This window comes from Vipera berus, assembly GCF_964194415.1.
Source record: "Vipera berus genome assembly, chromosome: 6".
Taxonomy (NCBI): Eukaryota; Metazoa; Chordata; class Lepidosauria; order Squamata; family Viperidae; genus Vipera; species Vipera berus.
The window spans coordinates 2,004,566-2,028,755 of NC_138208.1; the positions used below are offsets into that span (position 1 = coordinate 2,004,566).

At 49.2% G+C, this 24,190-nt stretch overlaps 1 protein-coding gene across 5 annotated transcripts in view; it reads left to right on the plus strand.

Moving 5' to 3' along the window:
• LOC308670091 (uncharacterized protein) overlaps positions 1-7,001 on the plus strand; it is a 60,969-nt gene extending 53,968 nt beyond the window's left edge. For all 5 annotated transcript variants that reach the window (XM_081331299.1, XM_081331296.1, XM_081331295.1 and 2 more), the window contains 4 exons: positions 731-892; positions 2,362-2,432; positions 3,237-3,341; positions 6,145-7,001. In XM_081331299.1, the coding sequence (XP_081187425.1) occupies positions 731-892; positions 2,362-2,432; positions 3,237-3,341; positions 6,145-6,299 (493 nt within the window). In that variant the 3' untranslated portion in view covers positions 6,300-7,001. The remainder of the gene's footprint in view (positions 1-730; positions 893-2,361; positions 2,433-3,236; positions 3,342-6,144) is intronic.
• The last annotated feature ends 17,189 nt before the right edge of the window (positions 7,002-24,190 follow it).

The window sequence follows — 24,190 nt, forward strand, 5'->3', positions numbered from 1 at the left end:
CAAACATCCACATCTGCCTATCCCGGGTCCTTGGTAAGGACTCGATAGGTAGACAAAAAGGCCAAATCCACTCTGAACATCTGGCTGACTGTGCAATGATTAATAATAATAATAATAATAATAATAATAATAATAATAATAATAATAATAATAATAATAATAATAATGATGATGATGATGATGATGACTTGGAAGGTACCTTGGAGGTCATCTAGTCCAAACCAGGGGTAGGCAACCTTGGCTCTTTTATGACTCGTGGAAATTCTGGGAGCTGAAGTCCACGAGTCATAAAAGAGCCAAGGTTGCCTACCCCTGACCTACACCATTTCAGACAAGTGACTGTCCAGTCTCTTTCTTCAAAGCCCCCAGTGATGGAGCCCCCACAACTTTTGAAGGCAACTTCTGTTCCACTGCTTTAACAGAATAACAGTATTTCAGAGTTGGATGGGACCTTGCAGGTCTTCTAGTCCAATTCCCCGCTCTTGCAGGTGTTTAAGAAGAGCCTGGACAGCCATTTGTCTGAAATGATGTAGGTTCTCCTGCTTGATCAAGGGGTTGGACTAGAAGACCTCCAAGGTTCCCCCCCCAACTTTGTTATTCTGCTAAGCTGAAATCCAGGCCGTTCTTTCTGCATTCTCCTGTGTTCTTAAAATGAAACTAAACAATCTCTAAACAATCTCGGCCCAGAGCAGTGAATGTTTACCCCTGTTTTTCTCTCCCTGTCCGCCAGGAATGGGCGCTTCATTGTGTTTGATTACGCCGCCTCCTCGGACGTGCGCGGGGAAAAGTGTGAAATGAAACTGCACGGCGACAACAAAAATCTTTTCCGCCTTTTCCTGCTGCAGAACAACCAGGGGAAGAAAGTGGAGTTCCTCTTCCGCACAGAAACACAGTAAGACTTGCACTCAGCACCCAGCTCACTTTTTACAGGAGAAGCTGGTTTACACAACCAGCAAATTCGGAGCAGCACCGAAACCTCTTCTTTAAATAAGGGGTCTTCAAACTTGGCCCTTTTATGACTTGTGCTGTAGTGGCACAGTGGTTAGAATGCAGTATTTCAGGCTGACTCTGCCCACTGCCAGGAGTTCAATCCTGAGCAGATCAAGGTTGACTCAGCCTTCCATCCTTCCGAGGTTGGTAAAATGAGGACCCAGATTGTTGGTGGGCAATACACTTACTTACTTACTTACTTACTTACTTACTTACTTACTTACTTACTTACTTACTTATTTATTTATTTATTTATTTATTTATTTATTTATTTATTTATTAAATTTTTATACCGCCCTTCTCCCGGAGGACTCAGGGCGGTGGTACAGGGCAATAAATATCGAAATATAAATACAAAAGTTAAAAAAGATTAAATAATTATGCCCAATAATACAATAATTAAAACTATGTTAAAACCAAATCCAAACCCCAAACCCATCAGACCAGGCCGGATTGTTCAAATAGATAGGTTTTTAGATCGCGGCGGAAGGAGCGAAGGTCGGGGGCCATCCGGAGCTCAACCAGAAGATGGTTCCATAAATCCGGCGCGCCCACAGAGAACGCCCTCCCCCTGGGGGCCACCAGTCGGCATTCTTTGACCGGTGGCACCCTGAGGAGGCCCTCTCTGTGGGACCGTACTGGGCGAAGGGAAGTTGATGCCGGCCGCAGGTGCTCCCTAAGGTATTCCGGACCCACGCCATGTAGGGCTTTGTAGGTCATTACCAGCACCTTGAATCTCACCCGGAGGGCAACCGGCAGCCAATGCAGCTCGCGGAGCAGAGGTGTAACATGGGAGTATCGGGAGACCCCCAACACCACTTGCGCGGCTGCATTCTGCACCAGTTGAAGCCTCCGAGTGGTCTTCAAGGGCAGCCCCATGTAGAGAGCGTTGCAGTAGTCCAAACGGGAGGTCACGAGCGCATGAGTGACTGTACGCAAGGCATCCCGGTCTAGATAGGGCCGCAACTGGCGCACCAGGCGAACCTGGGCGAAGGCCCCCCTACTGTACACTTGACTGTAAACCGCTTAGAGAGGGCTGTAAAAGCACTGTGAAGTGGTGTATAAGTCTAAGTGCTGTCGCTGTTGCTGGCAATCCACTGCCACAAAAAATGACTGGGATACTGGCCAATTAATCAGCAAACCCGGCTCATCTTGGTTTGTTATGCCACCAATGGGTTCCTATTGAGGAATCGGGATAAAACTGTTGCCCCAGGAATTTATAGTGAATGATCTGTGAATGCATCCCCATGTGGCTGACATAACAAGCCAGGTTTTAGCGCAGCAGAGGCACCACAGCCGAGCATGTTTGAAAATCAAGGAACAGAGTATCCGAGTATCTCGCCATCTGACCGCTTTCTTTGCTTTTCCTAGGAGTGAGAAACTGCGATGGATTTCTGCTCTGATGCCACAACAGCCGGAACCTGACCTGTTGGATGATTCTGGTAAAAAATAAAATAAAATAAAAAAAGCTCAGGGCACAAATAAAACCAATAAAAGAGAATATTTGTAGCTCAGGGTTGACCTGTGGGGTCCTTAGTGCTCTCTGAGCTGGGTTGTTTTCTTGTGGATGTTTCGTGACCCAAATTCAGTAACATCGTCAGCATTGATGAAGTTGCCTAGTTTGGGTGATGAAACGTCTGCAAGAAAACCACCAAGCTCAGAGAGCACCAAGGACCCCACAGTTCCTCGTCCTCCTCCTCCTCCTCCTCCTCGTCCTTGTCCTCCTCCTCCTCCTCCTCCTCCTCCTCCTCCTCCTCCTCCTCCTCCTCCTCCTCCATTCCACAAACCCTGCTCCCTTCTAGCACTGATGATGTTGCCTAATTTGGGTAATGAATTAATGGGTAATCGTGAGCTCCAATGCAATGCATGGGAAAAAGAGGTGTGGCTTTTGTTGTCCAATTCGGGTTGCCCTCTTGATTTTTGACAACCTTCCTACGGACCGCGCTCTTCTTGAAAGCAAACTTTCATTAAAACAAAAGCACCAAGACTCAACGATTTTAGATTTTAAGGTGGTGAAAAACAGAATCCAGAAACCATGGCCCACCCATCGATGTGGAATCCCAGGATACGAAATAGGGCTAAATGTTTTAGGATAAATATTTTAACCTGCGTCAATCCTCTTGACTTTTGAGCATCTTTATTACGTGATGTAGAAAAGGGAGAGGTAACTTGTACTAACCAAAACCCATTTTGAACCAGCTTAATTTTCCCCAAATGACCATCCCTGCATCCCATCCCATTTCCAGATGCCCCCCAGGTGCAGTGCGTGAAATCCTACAAGGCGCGAGAGCACGATGAGCTGACACTGGAGAAAGCCGACATCATCATGGTCTTGCGGCAAAGCAGTGACGGTGAGTTGACCCACATGGGGCTGTGGTTGTAGAAAGCACATTTCTGGCCTGGCCACTGGTTTTCTGGTGGTAAGAGGCTCCTTCTCCTTGCAAAATTGGAAGTGTCCGTAGCGCAAAAGGGCCCAGGGCAATGATATCTTAACCAGTGTGATGTTATGGGCCAAGCCTTTCCCTGCGGACTCTTCGTTCTCCATCCTCCTACCGAGTGGAAAATGTGTGGGATCCATATTTTTCTCCCCAAGTGGTCAAACTCATGGGTTGGCTCTGGATGAAAAACCAGGTGGCGGTGGTTGCAGCTGAATCCCAAACCTGCGGAGGTGTCTTCTCTGATTTTCAAGCAAGGATTGAGTTGCTTGGAGCATGGGCCGCTATACCGAAAGCGCTTTTGAAAAGGCAACTGGGCTTTCTTGGGGTGTTTTTTCCCCCCTTGAAAACATTTCGCTTCTCATCCCAGAAGCTTCTTTAGTTCTCTGTCAGAAAGTACGGTTGCTTTTCGAAAAGCACCTTTGGGACAACCATGTCCTGGATGACGGAGAATCTGTGTAAACTTCCTGCCACTGTAATAAGCCAGCAGGCTGTGACTTTGCTTGCGGCTTCTGTTCCATGCCACGTCCCCGTGTGCCCTCTGGTTGAGGCAGCAGTGGCAGGACAGGGTTGGTAACGGTGGTTCCAGGGATCCTGTGAAAGTAGTGATTTAGAAGCTAACCAGGTTGTATAAGGTGAGATGAATGATGCAATGATAGGAATGACTCAGCAGGAGTCTGTATCCCTTTAAGAGCCCGAGTATAAAAGGGAAGGTTGCTGCTGTGTTCTTTCTCTCTCGTCTGTTCCCTGCTATAATTGCTGTGTATTGGAGTTTGCTGATTGACCACATGTGTATCTTGTTTCTAGTGTATATTTGTAGATAGTGTAATATAAAAAACTACTTCAATAGAAATCACCGTGTACTGTATTTACTCCTGAGTTACCTCAGCGTAATAAGACTGTGCAGGCTCTGACAGATCCCTTTGTGATCTGCTTTGGAAGCGGTGACGCAGCCTTGCTCCCCCCATGAGCTAAACTTGGTGGAAGGAGCCTCTGAGTGTGATGCTCTCCGTAAGGATGGAATTAAGGCAGTGGAAGCTCTTTTCATGGAATTGCCCAATGCTGGCGGGGGTGTGTGAGAGATTTCTCTTTGGAGAAACCCCGTTGAGTGAAAGGCCACAGCAACTGTCCACTTCTGGGTGGAATCTGCTTGGGGTAAGCTGAGGGCCAAAGAGGTAGGAGAAGATGGAGATGAGAGCCAAGGAGGGTTCAAGAGAAGTCAATCCCTGACCGATTGAGGTTGGGTCCTTTGTATGCATCCCTTTGGAGTCTCAGCAAAGAGTGGGCCAGGAGGAAATTACTGTAGTAGCCTAGAGCACCAGTGCATTTTTTTATTTTTTTATTTTATTTTAATTCCATTTATATCCCGCCCTTCTCCGAAGACTCAGGGCGGCTTACAAGCTTAGCAGTAGCCTTCATTCTCTGTATATGGCTCCTTATTATTAGGGCTTTCACACACACCCCAAGCGGCATTATTACAAAGTCAGCTTATTGCCCCCAACAATCTGGGTCCTCATTTTACCTACTTGGGAAGGATGGAAGGCTGAGTCAACCTTGAGCCTGGTGGGACTCGAACCTGCACTAATTGCAGGCAGCTGGTGTTACTTAAGGAGGCATTAGCCCACTGCTCCACCAAGGCATTTGAGTTCGCGTGTGCACTTAGAACCTGTGGAGCTGCTTGACCACGATTTCCACTTATGATCAACCCCAGAAAAAACTCTGGGCTCAGATGCAGTGGGAAACTCCTCTGCACCAAAAGTGGCAGGGGCAGAATGAAACTCATCCTTGGGTTGGCCAAACTTGTCTCCAAGAGTCATGACATCACTTGCACCATTGATACAGGTGATGTCGCTAGGGATTCCGCTAGGCATTTATGCAAGAGAGCGACAACATTCCTGTGCGTTATTAGGAATAAAGCTATTGAGCAGATAAAGAGAGTGGTGCAGTGGTTAGAATGCAGTATTGCAGGCTACTTCTGCTGGCTGTTGGCAGTTCGATCCTCAGTGGCTCAAGGTTGACTCAGCCTTCCATTCTTCCGAGGTCGGGGACAATTCTGATTGTTGGGGGAGGCAATAGGCTGACTCTGTAAAACGCTTAGAGAGGGCTGTAAAGCACTGTGAAGCGGTATATAAGTGCTATTGCTATCTAAGACATGGTGATGCAGTGGTGAGAATGCAGTATCGCAGGCTGACTCTGCCCACAGTCAGAAGTTCGATTCTCACTAGATCAAGGTTGACTCAGCCTTCCATCCTTCCGAGGTCAGTAAAATGAGGACCGGGATTGTTGGGGGCAATAGATTAACTCTCTAAACCATTTAGAGAGGGCTGTAAAAGCACTGTGAAGCGGTAAGTGCTGTTGCTATCTAAGCTGTGATGGTGCAGTGGTTAGAATGCAGTATTGCAGGCTGACTCTGCCCACTGCCAGGAGTTTGATCCTGACTGGCTCAAGGTTGACTCAGCCTTCCATCCTTCAGAGGTCGGTAAAATGACGACCCGGATTGTTGGGGGGCAAAATAGATTCACTCTGTAAACCATTTAGAGAGGGCTGTAAAAGCACTCTGAAGCGGTATACAAATCTAAGTGCTATCGCTATTACTATCCTTTACATCAGGGTAAAAATGTGCATGAAGGCGCTTAATTTTTTAGTACGACTAGATAAGTTGCAATTACTCAAAGCGTTCTCCAACCGAGCGCCTGATTTGCTTCTGATCTCTCTGCAGGCTGGATTAAAGGCGTGAAGCTCTCAGACGGAGAGAGAGGGTGGTTTCCTTTGGATCACGTGGAGGTCATCTCCAGCAAGCAGATCCGACAGATGAACCTGAAGGAGGAGCAGCGGGTGAAAAATGCCAAACAGCAGGTCTTTCACAGGAGATAAGGACCCCCCTCTCCAGAAGACCCCCACCACCACCACTCTCTCCAACCCAGGAGGAGGTTACCCAGATCTACAAGGGGTTAAAGGGCCCCGTGAATTATGAGACGGAAGGGGGGGGGCAAAGCACAAACTGGTGTTACTGGATAGGTTGTACCAGTCTGTCCCCTGTACTGGTAAAAACAGGAGAGAAGAGCTGCACAATTTTTCTCGAGAGGATTTGCAGAGAAGAAAGAGCCAAAGAAACAAGCGGGACCTGCAGAGGAGCTGATCTTTGCTCTGACTCGTTGAAATGCACAAACCGCTGGCCAGGGAGGTCGCTTCAGCTCTGCAAAAAAAGAAAAAAAGAAAAAAGCCTTTAGCCCACCTCACAGAAAGATGCGAGGTTAAAATGTTAATATTTGAACGTGCTTTGAACTGTCTAGCAGAATGCAGTAGAGGGGGGAAAAAATACACTTTGCGGTATCAGGAGGAAACGGTCTCGTCTTTCCATTTTAGCGCAGGCAAATAATATTCCTACCAAGAAACACTTGCCTACGTCAACCCCCCCCCCTCGTTATGCATACACACAAACGCACACATTCCTCAAGGGAAACACTTGCTCACTAGGAAAGCTTTACCTGTTCTTAATTCCTGCTTGCTGGGTGGTATTAAAGGAACAGGATGAAGACAAAATGAAGAACGACTGCAGGAATTGAGTATGGCTAGTCTAGTCTAGTGAAAGAGGGACGCGGTGGCTCAGTGGGTTAGGACGCTGAGCCTGTCGATCAGAAGGTCGGCAGTTTGGCGGGTCGAATCCCGAGTGCCGTGTAGCAGAGTGAGCGCCTGTTACTCGTCCCAGCTTCTGCCAACCTAGCAGTTCGAAAGCACGTAAAAAATGCAAGTAGAAAAATAGGGACCACTCCGGTGGGAAGGTAACAGCGTTCCGTGCGCCTTTGGCATCTAGTCATGCCGGCCACATGACCACGGAGACGTCCTCGGACAAGCGCCGGCTCTTCGGCTTTGAAACGGAGATGAGCACCGGCCCCTAGAGTCGGAAACGACTAGCACGCATGTGCGGGGGAACCTTTACCTTTACCTTAGTCTAGTGAAGAGAAGGACCAGGGGCGACATGATAGCAGCCTTCCAATATTTGAAGGGCTTCCCCAAAGAAGGGGGTCGGGGAGGTCAAGCTATTCTCCAAAGTACCGGAAGGCAAGAGAAGAAACAATGGTTGGAAACTAATCAAGGAAAAAATAATCTAGAACTAAGGAGAAATTTCCCGACGGTGAGAACAATTAACCAGTGGAACCACCTGCCTCCAGAAGTTGTGGGTCACTTTGTCACTGGAGGTTTTTAAGAAGAGACTCTCTGAAATGGTGTAGCGTCTCCTGCTCCAGTAGGGGGTTGGACTAGAAGACCTCAAAAGTCCCTTTCCACTCTGTTGTTCTATTCAAAAAAAAAGTGGTTTTGACCATTGCCCTTTCTTCTTTTTTAATTTCTTTTTAATTACGAGATAAAAATACAAAAGAAAACGAGAGTTAGAAAAGTGAAAGAAAGGAGGAGAAAGGTGCAAAGGAAAAAAAACAAGAGGCACTTCCCACTTTTTTTTCAGCGTGCAAGAAAAAAACGAGAAGCAACCTCAGCCTTTTGCTTTACCTTTCGCAACATCCCAGGTCATTTCTGCCACCACAAAATCATTCTCCTCCTTGGAAACCTAAAATCAAAGTTTCTTTCCCCCCCCCCCCAGTTGTGAGCAAGAACTTCAGAAGCGGTTTCCAAGTCGAATAATAAAGGCAGGGGGGGTTGGACTAGAAGACCTCCGGGGTCCCTTTTATAGCCCTATGATTCTAGAAAGAAAACTACATAAATCCTTCCCTCTAATTAAAGCCGTCCATTTTGCCACCTCTGCATCACTTTTACAATCCACTCTTCCATTGCGGGAATTAGCCGCCTTTCCTTCTGTCTGCCTACAACAGGGGTAGGCCACCTTGGCCCTTTTATGATTCGTGGACTTCAACTCCCAGAATTCCTGAGCCAGCATGGCTCAGCTTGGAAACCTCTCCCTTTTCCCTCAGCCTGGCTGGCTCAGGAATTCTGGGAGTTGAAGTCCACGAGTCATAAAGTGGCCTAGGCCTAGTCCAGGGGTAGGCAACCTTGGCTCTTTTATGACTCGTGGACTTCAACTCCCAGAATTCCTGAGCCAGCATGGCTCAGCTTGGAAACCTCTCCCTTTCCCTTCAGCGTGGCTGGCTCAGAAATTTTGGGAGTTGAAGTCCACGAGTTATAAAACAGCCAAGGTTGCCTACCCCTGATCTAGTTTAATGAAAAGAAGGACTAGGGGTGACTTTGTAGCAATGTTCCAAGTTCTAAGGCAGAAGTAGGCAACCTTGGCTCTTTTATGACTCGTGGACTTCAACTCCCAGAATTCCTGAGCCAGCCATGCTGAGGGGAAAGGGAGAGGTTTCCAAGCTGAACTATGCTGGCTGAGGAATTCTGGGAGTTGAAGTCCACGAGTCATAAAAGAACCTGGAACGGTTTCCCCTCACTGGCAAAAAACGCTGTTCAGTTCATACTGAATAGCAACGGCGGTTGATCTGAATTGGACAACGGGCATCGTGGTTAGCCGTCAACCTGGTTAAGGAGCTATGTTGGGTGAGAGTGGAGAGGGCAACCACGGTTTTTCCGTAGCCAGTGAGGTTATAGGACCGAGCTCAACTGATCCCCAACATCGGGGAAGCAAGGCTGGACTTGCCAGCAACCTGGTCTGCAGGAAGAAGTCAACTTTTTGGGATTGATGGGCACAGGGAATGTTGGGGGGGGCATCTCACAAAATGGTAGCCTTGTCCTTCTATGTTCAACTTACGATGACTTGTTTAGTGATCATTTGACAGTGGAATAGCACTGGGGGAAAAAAGTAACAACTTATGACCGTTTTTCACTTAGAACCATTTTGGTCGTGTGATCCAAATTCAGAGGCTTGGCAACTGGCGTGTACTTAGTGCAGTTGCAGTTGCAGTTGCAGAGATCACGCAATCCCCCTTTGCAAACTTCTGACAAGCCAAGTCAATGGGGGAAGCCAGCTTCGCTTCGCAAGCGTGTGACTAATTCTAAAAGTGATTCACTTAACGACAGCGGCAAGGAAGGTCGTAAAATGAAACTTAACAACTGTCCTGCTTAGCAAAGGAAATCTGGGGCTCCGTTGTAGCCATAAGCCCAGGGCTGCTTGTATGAGGTTTGCTCAGGCCATCCACGTCCTGGTATTTTGTAACTCAGGGATTGATTGTGTTCCACAACCCACTAAACCATTTTACTTAAGATTGCTTCCGTTTGTGCTGGACTGGGAGAATATGCTAAGCCACAAGCCATCTTTCACAAACCACAATGACTGGGTTTCGCAAAGCACCCTTCTTCTTCTTCATCATGATATTGGTAATAACCGCCATCGTGGTAGTTGGGTACAGACAACACAGTCATCCCCTATCTAACATCCTTGGCCAAGATGTCCAGACATTGGAGCCAAAGTAGGTTAAGATCTTAGGATCCAGCATGGTGTGCCTATAGTACAATTAGTCCTTGACTTACAAAGTTTGTTTAGTGATCTTTCAAAGTTACAGTGGCACTGAAAAACCTGATCTACACACTTATGACCATTGCAGCATCCCCGCAGCCACCTGATCAAAATTCAGACGCGTGGCGACTGGCTCATATTTATGACGGTTGCAGCATCCTCGGGGCTGATGTGATCCCCTTTTGTGACCTTTGGACAAGCAAAGTGGTGAAATGGTATGGGGCAGACATGTCAAACACGCGACGTCGCGCGACGTATCAGAGGCTTTTCCCCCCCTTGCCGGCAATGGGGTGGGCGCAGTTTCCTTGTGACGTGTCCAGCCGACGGGCTGGCACTTTGACACCCCTGGTATAGGGTTTCCTGCCTGAGCAGGGGGTTGGACTGGATGATCTCCAAAGTCCCATCCAACATTGTTGCTGCTGTTGTTATTATTGTCAATGGAGAAGCCGGATTCGTTGAACAGCCGTGTTACTAATATCAAAAAAAGGACTGCCTGTATTTATTTATTTTATTTTATTTATTTATTTTAATCCCATTTATATCCCGCCCTTCTCCGAAGACTCAGGGCGGCTGAAAACATTTATATAGCTGCCCATCTTAAAAGCCGGTCTGCCCCACCCTCTCTTCTTGTCAAATGCATCCCGCTGACTCGCTTTTAATTCGTTCAATAACTGAAATATAATTTCGAGTCATAACGGCATGGGCAATTCACACGGAGCAGAAAAAAAACACTGTTCCGTCAAGCACATAAGACACCCCCCCCCTGCAACTATGGAATCCCCTGGATTATCCAAGCAGTTTGCATTTTGAAGAAGCGGTCCTTGAGCAGCAGGATCATGCAGGGATCCACAGGAGATCCCCGGGAGATCCAGAGACCTTGGATCAGGCAGAGGTTTCCCTTGAGAGATTCCAGCTAATTAGCAAACTGGGATTCCCTGCAGCCTCTCCTCCAGGTAGATCATCCTCAAATTTCAATCACAACTGATTGAATTTTGCCCCATTTTAGATAGATGTAGAGAACCTTTATTGCTTTTTTTTTTACTGTGGGCACAACGACGCACCTTAAAAATGAGATTTAGTCGCTTGCTCTCAAAGCATACACATGCGTAGCACACATTTTATGACCTTTCTTGCCACATTCGTTACGTGACAGGGTCGTTAAGTGAACCTGGCTCGATTTTGCTGGTTGGAAGGCCGCAAAAGATGATCACATCGGACACGGCAACCGTCGTGAACACAAACACGCCAGTTGCCCAGCGAATTTTGATCACCTGACTTGCGTGGGTGCTGCAACAGTCATAAGTGTGGAAAAAAAATGGTCAGAACTCACTTTTTAAAAATTTTTCGGTCACTAAATGAATGGTCGTAAATTGAGGAAAATCTGTATCCCTTCCAAGGTTGCTCGATTTTTTTCGGAGATCAACCAGGATTGCCTTCATTGTGTGTGCAACATTCCTGGGAGAGCACAAAAGCTGCAGCTGTAAGGTCAACGCTGCTGAATTCGACTTAGGTTTCCTCTGCTTTTGAAATTGGCATCCTGTCTGCCTTTGCGTGGAGGATCTCAGAGCGATCCATATTTGCGCGGCTCTCACAACCGCGCGCTCCACGTCTCGCCGATCCAACCCGTTTAACCTTAAGGCCAGGCCAGGGAGAAAAAAGGGTGGTGGCAGAAACCTCGCAGACAGACCCCGAGGGGAAAATCCGATCCAGACGTGCTGATTGACCCCCCACCCCCCCATACAGCTCATCTAAAAGACGGGGAAAGCCAGGTTTGGGTTCAGCCGGGCGCGATCCAGGCGGCTGGAACCGCGCGGAGGCGCCCAGCTGCGCGCAGCCAAGAGGGGCCGAACGCAGCTCTCCAAAAGCGGAGCGCGGGAAGGCCGGCTTGCAAAGTCTTACAGCATAGATAGAAGAGCAGACTTGGGAAGGGACCTTGGAGGTCATCTAATCTGACCCCCTCCCCTCCCCTCCCCCGGGGCCGTCGCAAGTTGGAGCCACCGGCGGCCCGTCCCCCAGCCCACCCCTCGGCCACCTGCACCCGCCGCGCAGCGCTAGCCAGGAGGGCGAGCCGCCTTTCCCGACCGGCGCATCTGGCTGGCCGGCCAGCTGGCCTTAATGAGGACTCCCGGCGGGGCCCAGGCCGGCCTCTGGCGCCGCCTGGCCGCGGGGTCGTATCTCGCGGGCTTCCCGGCGGCTGCGGCGGCTGCTGCGCGCACGGCACGCGAGGACGGGCTGGCGATGGAAGGGCGCGCCAGGCGGGACGCGGGTAAGGCAAAGGGCCCCGCGCCTCTCCTTTCCCCCCGGGGTCCCCGAAAGGCCGGGCCGGGCCAGGGGCGCACCTGCCCGGCCCCCGGCTGCTGTTGGGGACCCCTTCTTGTCCCGCCTCCTCCCCAAAGACCCCCCTGAGCCCGTCCCGTTTGGAAAGGAGGCGCGCTTTGGCTAACAGTCCCGGACCAGGTTTGGCTTCACCTGGGGAAAGGGTTCCGCTTTGCAGCCGGGAGGGCCCGGGCGGGGACCACAAGACACCCCCCCCACACACACACCCACACACAAAGAAATGACCCCGCTAGGGGGCTGTGGGTTGGGGCCGGTCTTCCGAATGGGACCCCTGCCCCGTGGCTGGAATGCCGGTGGGGTAGGCTTCCCTTTGGGTGGAGGGCTGGGCTGGGCTGGGCTTCCGGCACTGTGCGAAACCTCCCCCCCCCCACACACACACCACACGCAGTGCTTTCCTTGCAAAGCCTGAATCTCGGCTTAATAGGGGACCCGTGGGGAATCCGACGAAGCGCAGCAGCGTGGTTTGTTTGTGAAGCCCTGATTAAGCTTAGCGTGGGATGGAGAGCCTTGGAGAGCCTGGTTGTGTTGCAAGAAGAAGACAAAAAAACTTTTTTACTTTCAAGGGGATAAACTAAAAGGAGGAAGAGCTATTTTTTTCCCCATCTGTGTAAAGGGCAATAGACTTATCTACCGCTTCGTTGTGTTTTACAGCACTTTCCAAGCATTTTACAGTCAACAAATTGCTCCCATCCCAGCCACGGTTTTGGCTGGCCAGAAAAAGTTTTTTAGTCATTGTATCAACCGTTCTGTTGCATGTATTTCCTAAAGCCACTGGGGGGAGGGGCTGCTGGTGAAGGATTCCGGGGGGAGGGGGACTCTGCACCCACCTCCCTTTCTCAGCCTGGCCTACCTTGCAGGGTTGTTGTAGAGGAAGGTTGCAAAAGGACCCCTGTGTGGGCAGGAGGTGGTGGGAGAGCTCTTGGACCCTTCTCCCCGGCAGGCCACAGAAGCCTCTGCACAGGGGGCCCACTCACCCAGGGGGTCAAGCTGTTCTTGTTGGGGGGCAAATATGCTGACTCTGCAAACCGCTTAGAGGGGGCTGTAAAGCCCTGTGAAGCGGCATATAAGTCTTAAGTGCTATTGCTAAGTCTTAAGGAAGGAAGGACGGAACGGAGGGAGGGAGGGAGGGAAAAAGAGAGCCGTGGTGGCACAGTGGTTAGAATGCAGCATTACAGGCTGACTCTGCCCACCGCCAGGAGTTCGATCCTGACCATCTCAAGGTACATTCAGCCTTCCATCCTTCCGAGGTCGGTAAAATGAGGACCCACATTGTTGGGCAAATATGCTGACTGTAAACCGCTCAGAGAGGGCTGTGAAGCCCTGTGAAGCGGTATATAAGTCTAAGCGCCAAAGGGGGGGTCTTCTGAAGATGGTGCTTTTTGCAATTTCATCACTAAATGTTTAAGTCAGAGTTTGGGTTTCTGATAGGAGAATGGTTTGAACGTGGAGTGGACAAGCTATTTTGGCCACATCTCGGAACAAATTACAGCATGTTTCCAGGTCAAACTCGCTCTTCTCCTGCTGCCTTCCCACTTTAGAATTTGAAAATTGAAAACTTCTGTTGTTCGGTTGGCCGGTGCTCACGATAACGTGGACTCCTTTCTTTATTAGGGTACGAGGATGAATTTGAGGAGCCAGAAGAGAAGGGATCAAGAGAGTCACTCCTGTGCACTGAACGGTTTGTTCAAAACGAAAACCTCCTGAATGAGGCTAGAGCTGAAAGTAGCTCCCTGGATCCAATTGTGATCCTTGATGATCCATCTGAGAAGATCCTGAAGAAGGAAATGAGTCCTGAATTTTCAAAGGAGGAGGAGGAGGAGGAGGAAGATGAAGAATACTATCTAGACTCCAAGCCGCAATCCCATCTTGCACAGCCGTCGCCTTTAGATTCTCCTCCCCTCGCTTTCTACCAAACGTCCAACTTAACCGCCTACTTCGGCGAGGTCAACCCGGATCCCCCTCTTTCCGAAACGGAACACAACCAAGGACTCGCGGAGCCCTCAAAATCAGAAGAAAAAGTAGACCCGGGCCGCTTGAATGTGACACAAAAGGAAACCACGAAAAAGAAAGCCAAGAGGGTTCTCGCGCGGGCTTCCCAAAATGCTTCTTGGGTGGTGCTGGAGAACGTAGACAACCCAGACGTCAACCAGAACCTCAACCTGGGCCATCCCACACGCAGGTCAGCCAGATGTGCCACGGCCATTAAAGTGGACGAGTCGTCCTTCCGGCTCTCTTCGCTTCTCGTATCCAAAAGCAGTCTGGGTGGAGTTCAGGACAAAAGAGATCCCGGTTTGCTAGAAATTGCCGAAGAGTGTGCTCCGCCTGCTCGGAAGAAAACACGTACTTTCTACAATGCTAGTAAGTTGCGAAGAGTAAATCGCGGCCGGTTGGTATCCTTGGATACTACCGGGAGTCCACCACTCACGGGCACAGCTGAGCTCCAAATTTTGGTTGCTGGGTGAGACATTGGTTAAGTGAACGTTACCCCGTTTTTACGACATTCCTGCAGGGGTCAACTTAGTAACGTGATAGTTAACTGAATCTGGCTTACCCCGTTGACTCGGCTTGTCTAGAGGCCGCCAAAGGGGATTGATCGATCACGGGACCCCAGCACACTGCGACCGTCATAAATATGAGTCCGTTCCCAGGCATTGGGATTTTGATCCGGTGGCCCTGGGGATGCTGCAACAGTTGTAAGTGGGGGGGGGGAAACGACCCTACGTCACTTTTTTCAGTGCCGTTGTAACTTTGGACGGTCGCTAAATGAACTGTTGTAAGTCGAGGACTATCTGTATTCTCCCATTTGAGCAGGAGGTCTTGGAACACAGCTGCTTTCCTTGTACTTCTAGGGCTTTGGGTGGTTTCTTCTGGTTTCCAGGTGGGCCTACTCACTTTGTAGAGCAGACGAATACTTGCAGTCAGAAGTGGCGTTCGTCTCCTCGAGCCCTTAGCAACCTTTTTGAACTGCCTGAGTTTATTTTAGTTTCAAAAACTTAATTCATTACCCTGACCCTGCGCAGAATAATTTTTCCCCCAGGTCAGCCTTGACCTTGTAGCTTGGACAAACCAATGGCTCTGAGCCACACAAATTTCCACCCAGGTGGCCAGTGAAAAAGATCTAAAGGAGCTGGAAGGCTGAAGGTTATCTACTCCTCTCAGCTCTTCGAGGCAGGCAGGTCAGGAATCAGACCCCTCTAGGATTTCAGAAATCCTACTTTATTGTCATAGGGCGGGACTCTCCAAACTTGGCAACTTTTAAGACTTGTGGACTTCAACTCCCAGAATCCCTCAGCCAGTTTCTTGTTCGTTTGTTCCCACGCCTTCCTCTTTTCCCAGGAGTTGTTTACTTTCCCATAACGCTTCTTTTAATAAAAAAGGGAGTCCCTGTGGATTTTACTCCGCAAGTCGTTTCCAACTACAGGGGGTGGTGCTCCTCTCCCTCTCGAGGCCATTGAGCCGGCGCTGTTTGAAGACATTTCTGTGGTCACATGGCCAGCCATGACACCAGTGTGCTGTTATTTTCCCACCGAAGCGGTACCTGTTTATCTACTCGCATTTGCGCGCTTGCGAACTGCTAGGTTGGCGGGAGCTGGAGCGAGGGACGGGAGCTCACCCTTTCCAGGTGGCACTCAGGTCTCAAACCTGGGCTGCCCGCTTTCCAGCCGACAAGCCCAGCATCGTAACTCTTGCATTATTCCTTCATCGAGGTTATCTTTTCATTCTGTTGCCCCCTGCTCTGCTCTCTTGGCAGCTTCGTCAGCTCATCAGCTGCCCTCCCCCCTTTCACCCCCAATTGTGAGATCTTTGGGCCATGGGACGTAAAGGGAGAGAAAAATGTGGTTGTCTTGGTGAGATTGTAAAGACTGTGCGTGTTTTAAAGGTCTGTGCATTTTAAAGTCGATGAATATTAGCACGCGGATTTTCAAGCTGGTCACACGTATTTCCCTAATTCTTTGGTTCCATTTCCCCTCCCTCCTGGTTGCTTGGTCACATTGTTTTGTTAATTGATGCCCTCACTTCCAGAACAGCTACAGGAATTGGAGAAAGTGTTCCAAGAAGATCATTATCCTGACAACGAGAAGCGTCAAGAAATTGCTGCCTCGGTTGGTGTAACGCCCCAACGCATTATGGTGAGTTCAGTCCCGCTGAACAGCAGAAGCAACAGCCCTTAGACTTATCTAACAATGCAGCGTTGCAGGCAAACTCTGCCCACTGCCAGCAGTTCGATCCTGACCGGCTCAAGGTTGACTCCGCCTTCCCTCCTTCCGAGGTCGATAAAACGAGGACCCGGATTGTTGGGGGCAAATATGCTGACTCTGTTAACCGCTGAGAGAGGCCTGTGAAGCAGTGTGGAGTCGTATTTAAGTCTAAGTGCTATTGCTAAATGCTAAAGACTTCCCCTGTTTTTCTTAGGTCTGGTTCCAAAATCGCCGAGCCAAGTGGAGAAAAATAGAAAAGTTGACGGTGAAGAGCAATAAGAAGTCTTCTCTCTCGGCACCTGCTTTGCCAGTGGATCCCCAGCGAATGCCGCAAGGGTGAGAAGGTCTTGCCTCGGGGGTGGGGGGACCCTGGTGCTCCCTGAGCTTGTTTGTCTCCTTGCAGACATTTCATTATCCAAACTAGGTGACATCACCAGTGCTAGCCCAGTTTTAGTCAGTAGCACTGATGACGGTACCTAGTTTGGGTCATGAGACGTCTGCAAGAAAACAAGAAAGCTCAGAGAGCACCAAGGACCCCACAGTCCTCCTCTTCCTCCTCCTCCTCCATCGTTCCACAAACCCTACTCCTTTCTAGCACTGATGATGGTACCTAGTTGGGTCATGAAAAGTCTGCAACGTCATTTCAACTCTGAGCTATAAATATTCCCCTTTATTAGTCCTCAAGAGAGCACCAAGGACCCCACAGTCATTGTCATCTACTCCTCCTCCTCCTCTTCTTCATCTTCATCTTCCTTCTCTCCTTTCTAGCACCAAGGACCCCACAGTCATTGTCGTCCTCCTCCTCCTCCTCCTCCTCCTCCTCCTCCTCTTCTTCTTCTTCTTCTTCTTCTTCTTCTTCTTCTTCTTCTTCTTCTTCTTCTTCTTCTTCTTCTTCTTCTTCTTCTTCTTCTTCTTCTTCTTCTTCTTCTTCTTCTTCTTCTTCCTTCTCTCCTTTCTAGCACCAAGGACCCCACAGCCATTCTCCTCCTCCTCCATCGTTCCACAAACCCTACTCCTTTCTAGCACTGATGATGGTACCTAGTTGGGTCGTCAAAAGTCTACAACATTTCAACTCTGAGCTATAAATATTCCCCTTTATTAGTCCTCAAGAGAGCACCAAGGACCCCACAGTCATTGTCTCCTCCTCCTCCTCCTCCTCTTTTTCTTCATCATCTTCATCTTCTTCCTTCTCTCCTTTCTAGCACCAAGGACCCCACAGTCATTGTCCTCCTCCTCCTCCTCCTCCTCCTCCTCCTCCTCTTCTTCATCTTCAACTTCCTTCTCTCCTTTCTAGCACCAAGGACCCCACAGTCATTGTCCTCCTCCTCCTCCTCCTCCTCCTCCTCCTCCTCCTCCTCCTCCTCCTCCTCCTCCTCCTCTTCTTCTTCTTCTTCTTCTTCTTCATCTTCATCTTCAACTTTCTTCTCTCCTTTCTAGCACCAAGGACCCCACAGTCATTGTCCTCCTCCTCCTCCTCCATCATACTACAAACCTTACTCCCTTCTAGCACTGATGATGTAACCTAGTTTGGGTAATGAATCATTTGCAAGAAAACAAGCAAGCTCAGAGAGCACCAAGGACCCCACAATCCTCCTCCTCCTCTTCCTCCTCCTCCCCCATTCCATAAACCTTTAACACTGATGATGTTACCTAGTTGGGTCGTGAAACATCTGCAAAGTCATTTCAACTCTGAGCTACAAATATTCCCCTTTATTAGACCTAGAGCTGCCAAGCACTTCATTATTTGGATAAAGTGCTGAAGAAGCCGTTTAGTATCTTTATATTGCCTCCTTTATATCCCACTGGCCCAATTCTGCTTAAGTTTTATTCATTGCTTTGAGCATAATCTGTGCCACAAAGCTGTAGCAGAGATCTCACAGTAACTAACTCTTGGGGCTTGGTATATATTTCTTGCAGACGTTTCCTTACCGAACTACGTAACCTCATCAGTAACTAACTCTGATTAAATCTGATTTTAAAGGAAAACGCACAAGAGGGAACACATTTAACCCTTCCCGAATGAACAAATAATTTAATTCTGCTTTGGAACAAAATGAGGGCATTGCTGTCCCAACAAGTCCTTCCTAGCTGAGAAACTAGCCTCGTTAAAGAGGAAACATCTTGCTCTTTCTTGGGGTGGTCCAGGGGACCCCTTGCTAAGAAGTGACACAATTCTGTTTTCCACCGTAGGCAAGGAAGACCAATAACAGGTAGCAGAAAGGGTGCTTAGATGTTGCCTTTCTAGTCGTTGTGTTTTCCTTTCCTTACAGCACAACTGTGTTGGCTGTGACTCAGCTGCCTCACCCTACGAACAGTCAACCTAACACTGTATCTGTGACCTATTCTGGGGCCCTGAGTGGACCATCCATCTCATTGTCCACCACCTCAGGTGAGATAACAACAACAGAGTTGGAAGGGACCTTGGAGGTCATCTAGTCCAACCCCCTGCTCAGGCAGGAAACCCTATACCATTTCAGACAAAGGGCTGTCCAGTCTCTTCTTAAAAACCTCCAGGGTTGGAGCATTCACCGCTTCTGGAGGCAAGCAGTTCCACTGGTTAATTGTTTCTCCTTAGTTCTAGGTTGCTTTTCTCCTGGATTAGTTTCCATCCGTTGCTTCTTGTCCTGCCTTCAGGGGCTTTGGAGAGTAGCTTGACTCCCTCTTCTTTGGGGCCGCCCCTGAGATACTGGAAGGCTGAGATCTGTTACACCTTATCAGTGAAGCTGCTCATGTTCTCCTTTCTCTAAAAAGCTGCTTAATGTCTACTCTTCCTTGTTGTAAGACAACTTCACACACCATACCACATCACACTGATGTTGACATTTATATGGTTATATAACATGTTTAGCGTATCCATCCTTTAAGGCAGGGGGTGTCCAAACTTGGCAACTTTTAAGACGTGTGCAATTCCCAGAATTCCCCCAGCCGCCGCCTCCTCCTCCTCCTCCTCCTCCTCCTCCATCATTCCACAAACTCTACTCCTTTCTAGCATTGATGTTACCTAGTTTGGGTCATGAAACGTCTGCAAGAAAACAAGCAAACTCACAGAGCACCAAGGACCCCACAGTTCTCCTCTTCCTCCTCCTCCATCATACTACAAACCCTACTCCCTTCTAGCACTGATGACGTTACCTAGTTTCGGTCATGAAACATCTGCAAGAAAACCACCAAGCTCAGAGACCACCAAGGATTCCTCATTTCAGCCCTGAGCTACAAATACTCTCCTTCGTTGCAATCAGGACTGAGCATTCTTACAGCAATAATTTATTCAGCCAGCAGATGACACCATAAGACAATTGTCGGCTCTTCAAATTTTTGTCTCTTAAAGGGTGGCCAGCGATTCCTGTCTCACCTTTAATCTACAAGTAAATAAACAGGAAAAAAAGGGGGCAGACAGGTATAGAACACTCTTTCAACAAGATTTCTGGGGTCCACCTGGATCTCCCAAGCTTTCTTGCAAAATAAAAATGAGAGGTGGGAGGTTGAAAACCGTAGCTTACTTTGACTGTCCTGAAATGGAGACATCCTTGGCTTAGGCGGGCAGGAGAAGGCTGATAACAACAACAATAACAATAATGAAGTTGGAAGGGACCTTGGAGGTCATCAAGTGCAACCCCCTGCTCAGGCAGGAAACCCTATTCCATTTCAGACAAATGGTTGTTCAATCTCTTCTTTAAAATTCCCAGTGTTGGAGCATCCACAGCTTCTGGAGGCAGGTTGTTCCACTGGTTAATTGTTCTAACTGTCAGGAAATTTCCCCTTAGTTCCAGGTTGCTTCTCTCCTTGATGAGTTTCCATCCGTTGCTTCTTCTCCTGCCTTCAGGTGCTTTGCAGAATAGCTTGACTCCCTCTTCTTTGGGGCAGCCCCTGAGATACTGGAAGGCTGCTTATCATGTCACCCCTCGCCCTTCTCTTCATTAAACTAGACATAACCAATTCCAGCAACTGTTCTTCATAGCCTCCAGTCCCCTGATCCTCTTTGTTGCTCTTCTCTGTACCCTTTCTAGAGTCTCCACATCTTTTTTACATCGTGGTGACCAAAACTGGATGCCGTATTCCAAGTGTGGCCTTACCTCAACCACAGACTTCCTGGATGAGGAAATTTTTTTGGATTGCTAACAAAGAAAACATCCAGGAACCCATACTTTGGAAAACGCCACATAATTGTGATCTTCAAACCCACCAATGCACCGAGGCAGAGGCTTGTCCACCCTAAAGATCGTGCAGCAAAACACAAGAAGAGTAGTGTAGTCTATGTAGTCTGTGTGAGGGGCGTTCACAATTCTGCCCTGGAGAAAGTAAGAAGCCTTTAGACCAGGGGTAGGCAACCTTGGCTCTTTTATGACTGGTGGACCTCAACTCCCAGAATTCCTGAGCCAGCCACGCTGAGGGAAAAGGGAGAGGTTTCCAAGCTGAGCCATGCTGGCTGAGGAATTCTGGGAGTTGAAGTCCACCAGTCATAAAAGAGCCAAGGTTGGCTACCCCTGCCCTAGGCCTAGGCCGCTTTATGACTGGTGGACTTCAACTCCCAGAATTCCCGAGCCAGCCACGCTGAGGGAAAAGGGAGAGGTTTCCAAGCTGAGCCATGCTGGCTGAGGAATTCTGGGAGTTGAAGTCCACCAGTCATAAAAGAGCCAAGGTTGCCTACCCCTACCCTAGGCCTAGGCCGCTTTATGACTGGTGGACTTCAACTCCCAGAATTCCCGAGCCAGCCACGCTGAGGGAAAAGGGAGAGGTTTCCAAGCTGAGCCATGCTGGCTGAGGAATTCTGGGAGTTGAAGTCCACCAGTCATAAAAGGTCCAAGGTTGCCCACCCCTGCTTTAGACCAAAGGAAGGCCCAGCCTGGAAGAAGTGGCACCACAGCGAGCAGAATCAGCAGTAAACCTTCACTTAAAAGGAAAAGGATGGTCTTTTGAGGACCATAATAGAATAACAGAGTTGGAAGGGACCTTGAAGGTCTTCTAGTCTCTCTCATCCAGCTCTATTCTATTTTCTCATCTCTACTTTCAGAAATAGTAGGGCTTATCCCTTTTTGGAAAACACTTTTTGCCCTTGAAATGTTCAATACAAGTAGCCCTCGATTTACGATTGATGAGCCCCCAATTTCCGTCGCAAAGTGAGACATTTGTGCAGTGGGTTCTGCCCCATTTTATGCCCCGTCTTGCCGCCGTTGATAAATGCATCACTGCAGTTGTTAAGTGGGTAACACGGTTGCTAAGCAAATCCGGCTTTCCCCCCGTGGACTTTGCTTGTCGGAAGGCCGCCGAAGGGGATCACGTGACCTTGGGCCGTTGCAACCGTCGTAACGTACATGCCAGTTGCCAAGCTTTTCGAATTTTGATCACGTGACCGTGGGGATGGTTGTGTGGAAAAAAACCCCCAAACAGTCATCGGTCACTTTTTTTCAGTCCATTGTAACTTGGAACGGCCACTAAACGAGGCCCCGTCCAAAGGGATTGAGGAGGCCGTCGAGGTGCAATTGAAAAGCAAGCCAATGTCCACTTTGTCTCTCCGTCTTGAAAGCTTTGGTTGGCCCTTGATTGCCCTTGTTGACTTCCTACACTTTCATATTTTCCTTGACCTTCCAGAAGTGAGTGTTCCACGACCGGCTTACGCGCACCGGGGGATCTGTTGTGCGAGAGGCGCTTCGGTGTTTCTCTTCCCGCCAACTGCTGGGAACTCTCGGCCTTTCCCTTTATCTTTCATCTCCCCAGTTCTCTCTCTCTGTTTTTTTTTTCTTTTTTCCTTTGCAGGCACCTCGCTTACCGGCAAGACAAGCTTTTATGACTCCCTCCCGACAAAGGCAACCTCCCAGGGGGCCTTGGGATCCCTCCGGGAAGAGCTGTTTCCTGCCATTCCAAGCCCGCCGCCCATTCGCCGGAGCAGCCTTCCCCTCAACATGCTCCTGAACCCGGATTACCACATAGTTCCGTTGATGCTGGACGACAGCCTGCCCAGCGAACGCAGCCCCTCCAGCCAGGAGAGCAGCTCCAGCGAGGCCCTCACCTTCAGCATCCAGGCACAAAGGTAAGTAAGTGGCCCAGGATCGGCAGGGGAAAGGGGGTCCCCCGGCCACTTGGTCCCTGGGGAGCAATAATGACCCATCACCTGGAATGAAAAAGGGGGTTCCCCTGCACTGCTTCCCGCTCTCTTCTTTGGAATAGCGACTCCCAATCGGTCCCAGGCCTTTCTTGCCTAAAAGATGCATCAGGCAGTCTGCAATACAGGTAGTCCTCAACGTACGACCGGTCATTTTAACAACCCCTGCAAAAAGGGTTATAAAAATCAGATGTGGACGCCTGGTATCCCAACTCAGCCCAAGCAGCATGACTCAGGACTGTAATGCTGGGCTGGTGGTAGGAAGTCAAGGACGGCTGGGTTAATGTAGAGTCTTGAGCTTGGTTCTAGCACTGATGACGTTCCCTAGTTGGGTCATGAAACGTCTGCAAGGAAACCACCAAGCTCAAGAGAGCAACCAAGGACCCCACAGTGGGTCTATGGGGGGGGGAGCGATCAAAAACACCCTGATGGAACTGCTTCAGAAGTCCTTGGGTGTGTCTAGCGGTGTGTGGGCGAGCGTTGTCGTGAACTGACACCACACCAGTGCCACAGAAAATCCTGCCAAATGTGAAGAGGCCAAAAGAGTAGCTCCTCGTGAAGTTCATGGAGCTGGTTCGACCCTCAATTCAGACGTCCGCTGTGAAACGTTACAAAAACTCAGACGAGCCATCCATAACGAGCGTCGGGCCCTGCTGACTTCTGGTGTGGTGTCGGTTCACGACAGTGCTCGCCCGCACACCGTTAGACGCACCCAAGAATTTTTGAAGCAGTTCCGTCGGGATGTTTTTGATCACACACACACACCCCGATAGCCCAGATTTGGTGCCGAGCGACGACGACTAAGGAATTTAAACCTTGTAAGACGTTACGACAAGGGCCTCAATTTGAATGGTGTTTGTGTCCAAAAGTCATGTCCTGTTGTAGTTTTTTAATGTGCATAATAAAAGTTCTGCATCTTGAGTGTCTGTCATGGATACCCAAACGGAGGTTGATTTCCGAATTGCCCTCGTATATGATATAAGGACTCATTGCCAGTCCTGCTTCCGAACGACAACCAGTAAATTTCTTTTCTTTCTTCTACCTGAGCGCCAGTTCTCCTATGGACTGCAATTACCCCGAACAACTGGAGCCTACGATCAACCTGGAGACCCCCTCTTTTCACCCCAATAGCCACCCTGGTCTGCATCAGCACGGCCACCAGTATTCCCAGCATGAGATGTCCCACTTCCCAATCCATCTTTCTGGCAGTACCTTGCCCAGTGTCCGACTCACAACAGGCACGCCCAGTAAGTCCACCACTTTTTTCTCGCTACCTGGCAGTAGCGGACTTGTGACCTATGGAGCAGCAGAGTATTCTCAAGGGTTCGTACAGAGCCACATAGGAGCTCACCTCCTACTACAACCATCGGCTGGGAGCTCCGGTGAGTATCTCCTAGCAGAGGTCTAGCTGGTGGGGGGGGGCTTATATTCCAAGGGCTGGCAAAAGGCGAACAAAGGACCTTCTTTGGTGTTACTATTGTCTCCCTAACGGTGAGAATGATCAACCAATGGAACGTCTTGCCTTCGGAAGTGGGAAAACTTGCTTCCAGAAGTTTGAATGCTCCATCACTGGAGGCTTTCAAGAAGAGACTGCACAACCGCTTGTCTGAAATGGTGTCAGGTTTCCTGCTTGAACATGGGGTTGGACTAGAAGACCTCTAAGGTCCCTTCCAACTCCATTGTTCTATGTTCCGTCACAGAAGCAACTTTG